This window comes from Limulus polyphemus, unplaced genomic scaffold (genome assembly GCF_000517525.1).
Source record: "Limulus polyphemus unplaced genomic scaffold, Limulus_polyphemus-2.1.2 Scaffold5304, whole genome shotgun sequence".
NCBI lineage: Eukaryota > Metazoa > Arthropoda > Merostomata > Xiphosura > Limulidae > Limulus > Limulus polyphemus.
In genome coordinates this window covers 14,005-21,798 of record NW_013670914.1, presented here as the reverse complement: position 1 = coordinate 21,798, position 7,794 = coordinate 14,005, and the positions used below count along the sequence as shown (strand labels likewise).

The following is a 7,794-nucleotide window of genomic DNA, read 5'->3' as shown; positions in this document are numbered from 1 at the left end:
GATTACCACATGGTAGCTGATGTGTTATAAATGATAACCACATGGTAGTTGATGTGTTAGAAAGGATTACCACATGGTAGTTGATGTGTTATAAAGGATTACCACATGGTAGCTGATGTGTTATAAATGATAACCACATGGTAGCTGATGTTTTATGAATGATTTTCTCATGTTATCAAGTTGCAGTTAATGTTTTAGAAAGGATTACCACATGGTAGTTGATGTGTTATAAATGATAACCACATGGTAGTTGATGTTTTATGAATGATTTTCTCATGTTATCAAGTTGCAGTTAGTGTTTTAGAAAGGATTACCACATGGTAGTTGATGTGTTATAAATGATAACCACATGGTAGCTGATGTTTTATAAAGGATTACCACATGGTAGCTGATGATTTATAAATTTTATCTTTCCTCAATTGTATATTCTATGTTAAGATTTCTCTGATGAAGAAACTCAAGCCAGGTTGGTGTTTCAAAGCAGAAATTTGTGTCCTTGTGGTCAATAATAACATGTTTCATTTTCCTAAGGTGTACTTCACTGTACGGTACTCCTACCATGTTTATTGACATACTTCAACATGCGGATTTTGAAAAATACAACCTCACAAGTTTACAGTCAGGTAAGGCCTAAAATACTTAGTTTAATGACTTTAAAATAGTTTCAAACTATATATACATACACACACACACACACATATATGCATGTCTCTCTCTATATATATATACATTTGTTCATGATGTACCTGGTCATTGCATAGTGTATCCCATTTTTAGTACCTGGTTACTGCATAGCGTATTTTCCCCCATGTTGTATTGTATAAGTTTTTGTGGTTTGAAAGTTAAGGTTTTGAATTAGAAAAGTCTGGAAGAATCAAATGGTTCCTTGTTATCTTTACGTTAAGTTACGAAACATTGGAAACCAATAAGCCTAATATTCAAACCAGTAAGCCTAATATTTAAACCAATAAGCCTAATATTTGAGATAAAAATCAAGTTTTGCTGTTTGTTCGTTTTCTTTTAATTTCCCAACCAAGAATTTCAAATCAAAGTTGTGTAAAAAATGAAAATAGCATTTCAGAACTATCTGCCAAGGAGGCTTTTTATACACTACTAGAATTATTTTCTGTGCTGGACAGTTATCACAAATATCAGGCCTATTTTTTATGTTTTATTCAGGTTTCCACTGAAGTCGAACTAGAGACAGCAAACCGATATTAACCCGAGTGTGTGTTTGTGTTTTCTTATAACAAAGCCACATTGGGCTATCTGATTTTAGCATTGTAAATCCCAATACTTACAATTGTCCCACTAGAGACTACTAACTCGAATAGTCAAAACTGTTACGAAGTCATACTCCAGTAAACCGTACTTAACTGGTTTAGTAGTGACGAAGTTACATGACGATCACAATTGGACATGATTATAAAATTAGCAAGCACCTAAACAGGCATGACTGATGATGTTGAGCTAGGTCAGAGAGAGGCATGACTGATGATGTTGAGATAATTCAGAGAGAGAGGCATGACTGATGATGTTGAGCTAATTCAGAGAGAGAGGCATGATTAATGATGTTGAGCTAGTTTAGAGAGGCATGACTAGTGATGTTTAGCTAATTTACAGAGGAGCGTGACTGGTGATTTTGAGCTAGGTCAGAGAGAGGCATGACTGATGATGTTGAGCTAGGTCAGAGAGAGGCATGACTGATGATGTTGAGCTAGGTCAGAGAGAGGCATGACTGATGATGTTGAGATAATTCAGAAAGAGAGGCATGACTGATGATGTTGAGCTAATTCAGAGAGAGAGGCATGATTAATGATGTTGAGCTAGTTTAGAGAGGCATGACTGATGATGTTGAGATAATTCAGAGAGAGAGGCATGACTGATGATGTTGAGCTAATTCAGAGAGAGAGGCATGATTAATGATGTTGAGCTAGTTTAGAGAGGCATGACTGGTGATGTTGAGCTAGGTCAGAGAGAGGCATGACTGATGATGTTGAGATAATTCAGAGAGAGAGAGAGGCATGATTAATGATGTTGAGCTAGTTTAGAGAGGCATGACTGGTGATGTTTAGCTAATTTACAGAGGAGCGTGACTGGTGATTTTGAGCTGATTCAGAAAGGTACAACTGGTGATGTTAATTTAGTAAAGCATAGTAATAATTGTTATTTTATGTTAATCCTATTTTAGTGAGTTTCTGTTCTTCATATCTATTTTAATATTTAAAATTGGTATTTTTGTAGGTAGTAGGAAATGTATAATATTCAGTACTAAAACTAACTCTATAGTTTGATACATGTGAACATTTAGTTCAGTAAAATCACATATGAAAAATAAATTACAGTAAAAAATGTGTAAAATGTATAATTGAACAAAAGGAAAAAAGTTTTGTACTAAGAAATTAAAACTTGTATGAAATATTAGGGAGCAGATAATATGTCTCTTGTCCGTTCAGTAAGACTGGTATGGATGGATAATGTGTGTCTTGTCTGTACAGTAAGACTGGTATGGATGGATAATGTGTCTCTTGGCTGTACAATAAGACTGGTATGGCGGATAATGTGTCTTCTGGCTGTACAGTAAGACTGGTATGGATAGTAATGTGTCTCTTGGCTATACAATAAGACTGGTATGGATGGATAATGTGTCTTCTGGCTGTACAGTAAGATTGGTATGGAAGGATAATGTGTCTTCTGGCCATACAGTAAGACTGGTATGGATAGTAATGTGTCTCTTGGCTGTACAATAAGACTGGTATGGATGGATAATGTGTCTTCTGGCTGTACAGTAAGATTGGTATGGATAGTAATGTGTCTCTTGGCTGTACAATAAGGCTGGTATGGATAGATAATGTGTCTTCTGGCTGTACAAGAACATTAATATCTAGTCTGAAAGCTGTGGTTACATTGTTTACACCTACGTAGTTACTGTGGTTTCTAACACTAGGAATCCCTCTTTATTATAGGAATAATGTCGGGGGCTCCGTGCCCAGGTGAAATCCTGGATAAGGCTATGACCGAAATGCATATGAAAAATATCTGTGTAAGAAACTTATTTTAGAATATTTTTTATTGTAAAAGCTGAATTAACAATGGAGTTAACTGATTTAATATAAAAGTTTAAATAATTGTCAATGAAATCAGTAAATTAAAATTGAATGAAGATAATTATTTGACAAAATGGATTAAACCTTGTCTTCTTGTTCTATTTACGTCATATGTGTCTAGTTTTAAACAATTCGTGTATAATTATCAGATATTCACTACCTGTTTATACCTTTAAGATAGTGCTCTGTTTATAAAACAGTATTCATCGCTTGTTTTCATGTACAGGAAATTGTTTTGTTTAAATTATAAAAACATGTTCACGACTTGTTTCATGTTCAGAAGGTTGTTTATTTAAATTATAAGTATGTGTTCCTGCCTTGTTCACATGTTCAGAAGGTCGTTTATTTAAGTTATAAGTATGTTTTCACCACTTTTTTTTCATGCTCAGAAGGTTGTTCTCTTTAAATTATGTTCACGTCTTGTTCACCACTTATTTTCATGTTCAGAAGTTTGTTTTATATAAATTACAACTATATGTTCACGATTTGTTTTCTTGTTCAGGAGATTGTTCATTTCATTCCATACACATTCATTGTGTAGTTATATGTAATAAGTTTAAATATAAGTAAATATTAGTACTGGTTTGTTTTCCCTGCAGACGTAGCATTCTATAACACACTGTGAAAACTTTCGTGTATCAAGATCACAGTTGTTTCTCTTACTGATCTAATTATTGAAATTTGTTTAACATCCCACATAACTTTAAAAAGTGCTTTTTCACTTTAACTCATTAACATAATACCTTTGTTCATCTAAACTTTCGTTTTTTTAATAAAAAGATAATGTACTTTGATTTCAAGATACAAGAAAATAGTTCAATTATAAATCCTACCAAGATCACTGATTTGAAGCTTTAATTTTCTACTTAAAATAGGTAGCCTACGGAACGACAGAAAATAGTCCGGTTATAACGTTAAGCTTCCCAACAGACTCCGTGGCTAAACGTTTAAAAACTGTGGGTACTCCAATAGACTATGTAGAGGTAAACACCAGTGGCTACACTTACAACTACCAGTTAACCCTACTTTAGAAGTGTTAATAGTAGTTTTGACGTATCTATAGTTATTACAGCGGCCATACATCTTATTATAACACCAGTGGCTACACTTACAACTACTAGTTAACCCTACTTTAGAAGTGTTAATAGTAGTTTAGACGTATCTATAGTTATTACAGCGGCCATACATCTTATTATAACACCAGTGGCTACACTTACAACTGCCAGTTAACCCTACTTTAGAAGTGTTAATAGTAGTTTAGACGTATCTATAGTTATTATAGCGGCCATAGATCTGATTATAACACCAGTGGCTACACTTACAACTACCAGTTAACCCTACTTTAGAAGTGTTAATAGTAGTTTAGACGTATCTATAGTTATTACAGCGACCATAGATCTGGTTATAACACCAGTGGCTACACTTACAACTACCAGTTAACCCTACTTTAGAAGTGTTAATAATAGTTTAGACGTATCTATAGTTATTACAGCGACCATACATCTTATTATAACACTGGCTACACTTACAACTACCAGTTAACCCTACTTTAGAAGTGTTAATAGTAGTTTAGACGTATCTACAGTTATTACAGCGACAATACATCTTATTATAACGCCAGTGGATATAATTACAACTACAACTTAATCTACTTCCTGTACTTCCTGTTTCATAACAACGTAATCTACTTCCTGTACTTACTGTCTCATAACAACTTAAAAAATCTTCCAGTTTCATAACAACCTAATCTACGTCTTCTACACATTGTGTCATAACAATTGAGTCTACTTCCTCTACACACTGTGTTATAACAACTGAGTCTATTTCCTGTATACACTGTGTCATAACAACTTAATCTACTTCCTCTACACATAACAACATAATTTATTGTGTTATTTATTCAAAAACAAATATTAAAATGTCTGTAAGCGTTAGATTTTCTGTCTTTCAATCAAATATGTTTTAAGGTGAAGATTATAGATGAAAAAAAGAGAGTCGTTCCAGTGGGCACTGAAGGAGAACTCTGCAGTCGTGGACATAACACCTTCCTGGGTTACTGGGACGACAGAGATAGCACTATGGAAGTGTTCAGTGACGCTAGGTGGTATCATACGGGGTAAGTTGGAGACGGAAGTGTTTAATAAAAGTAGTCTATAAAACACGGGTAAGTTGGAGACGGAAGTGTTTAATAACAAGTAGTCTATAAAACACGGGTAAGTTGGAGACGGAAGTGTTTAATAAAAGTAGTCTATAAAACACGGGTAAGTTAGAGACGGAAGTGTTTAATAAAAGTAGTCTATAAAACACGGGTAAGTTGGAGACGGAAGTGTTTAATAAAAGTAGTCTATAAAACACGGGTAAGTTAGAGACGGAAGTGTTTAATAACAGTAGTCTATAAAACACGAGTAAGTTGGAGACGGAAGTGTTTAATAACACCAGACGTATCATTTGAAATAAGACAGTAAATAAGATAAGAACCTTCAGAACTTTAATACTTTTCCATTATATTTTCCTTTCTTAACATTCATCTTATGTACTGTATTTTCCTTTCTTAACATTCATCTAATGTACTTTATTTTTCTTTTTTAACATTCATCTTATGTACTGTATTTTCCTTTCTTAACATTCATCTTATGTACTGTATTTTCCTTTCTTAACATTCATCTTATGTACTTTATTTTCCTTTCTTAACATTTATATTATGTACTCTATTTTCCTTTCTTAACATTCATCTTATGTACTTTATTTTCCTTTCTTAACATTCATCTTATGTACTTTATTTTCCTTTCTTAACATTTATATTATGTACTTTATTTTCCTTTCTTAACATTCATCTTATGTACTTTATTCGGTTTACGTCCAAACATGAGAGCTTTCCTGTTATAGATGTGGTTATATTTTACATATGAACCTCAGTATAAAAACTTATTAATTAAGTTATGTGATTAAAGTGGACTATTTTTTTTTACCCGGATGTCTCTAAAATTTAAATATTGCTTGTGCTTACAGCGACAGAGCAGTAATGGATGAAGATGGCTACGTCAGCATTGTCGGTAGATTAAAGGATGTCATCATTCGAGGAGGAGAAAACATCTTCCCTCTAGAGATAGAGGAATTTCTTCATATGCATCCAGATGTCGCTGAAGTGCATGTAAGAACCAACTGGTATTGTCTTAAACCTACTGTATTAATTGTTTTGCTTGTTTACGTCAAGCGGCTTCGTATGGAGGTGAGTTATTATAACGTAAACGTTAAACAGGACGTTCATTAAACAAGTACATTATTTGACAGCTCGGGCCTTGCTTTGCAGAAAAAAGGGGTTACTAGAACGTACAAATTAAACACACTGATTGCGAATGTTTTTAAATATTTAGTGAGTCACGGACTCAAATCTCTTCGTTGAACCTTTTCAGATTAATCTCACTCTTCATTGGTAAACGATTAGCCAATCAAAATTAAGAACGATGAGAGCAGATAATCCTCGATTAGCTTTGCACAAAATTCAATAAACGAACAAAGAAATATTTGGTGGCCAAGTGACGTTTGGTGGTAAGTTAATATATTGTAAAATGAATGAAGCCACTGGATGACAAAAAAATAATCAGAAATCAGTGGATGAAAAAGACGTATACGTGACTAACGTATCGTCAAAACAACCATCATTGGTTCATCTCTCCATTACAGTGATTTTAATGATGTTAGAAAAACACGTAGTTTCAAGAAGTCTTGAGAGAAATGAATAAAAACCATATAACCCGAGCGCTTTCGAAAGGTGGACCTTTCTTCTTCAGTAGCAAATTGGGAATTTTAACAAATTCACTGTATTTTCAGTCCCATCATATATTGTCCACCGCCAAACTCCATAGTGATGCAGTCCAAAGAAGACTCAACGTCAATACAACCTACTTTACCTAAACTATCCTTAAAACAAGGACTAATACTTAAAAAATAAACATATTCAACTGTTTCTGGAATATTGCCTTTATTCTCTCCTTTCTCTACCAACTTTATCCTTTTAAATAAAACTGTACTTGTGAACAATATAAGTAAATTTGTAACGTTAGTTAGTCACCATGCATCTATATAAGAAAGAACTATTTTTTACACAGGCCTGCCTGTAAATTTAAGCTACATTGCTTGAAGCACTTTCTCAAGTTCGAAATAATGTGATCTACCTTTAACTACTGTTATCTCCCCATCAAATACTGAAGTCCATACCACAAAGCTTTGGAACCTAGCAGGCTATCTGTTTCATTTTCTTGAAATTTTTCGACTTCTACTTTTGAAATAAAGAAATTTTTATATTCTTTAGGCTGAAACATAAATCACATCCATATGTTATCTCAGTTCATATGCAACATCAAGTCACTTTCTTGTTTATAGGATTACCTTTGTTAACGAAAGAAATAATGAGTAGATTTTGGTGCTACAACATAAACTAAGGAAAGAAATAATGAGTAGATCTTGATGCTACAACAAAAACTAAGGAAAGAAATAATGAGTAGATCTTGGTGCTACAACATAAACTCGGAAAGAAATAATGAGTAGATATTGGTGTTACAACATAAACTAAGGAAAGAAATAATGAGTAGATCTTGGTGCTACAACATAAACTACGGAAAGAAATAATGAGTAGATCTTGATGCTACAACATAAACTACGGAAAGAAATAATGAGTAGATCTTGA

The 7,794-nt window shown here is 33.5% G+C and overlaps 1 protein-coding gene across 1 annotated transcript in view; it reads left to right on the top strand.

Moving 5' to 3' along the window:
- Window positions 1-7,794, top strand: part of LOC106472405 (acyl-CoA synthetase family member 2, mitochondrial-like) — a 21,557-nt gene that overhangs the window by 10,160 nt on the left and 3,603 nt on the right. Inside the window, exons 8-13 of the mRNA XM_022400985.1 lie at window positions 287-291; window positions 532-623; window positions 2,967-3,043; window positions 3,983-4,090; window positions 5,075-5,223; window positions 6,117-6,258. Of these exons, the coding sequence (XP_022256693.1) occupies window positions 287-291; window positions 532-623; window positions 2,967-3,043; window positions 3,983-4,090; window positions 5,075-5,223; window positions 6,117-6,258 (573 nt within the window). The remainder of the gene's footprint in view (window positions 1-286; window positions 292-531; window positions 624-2,966; window positions 3,044-3,982; window positions 4,091-5,074; window positions 5,224-6,116; window positions 6,259-7,794) is intronic.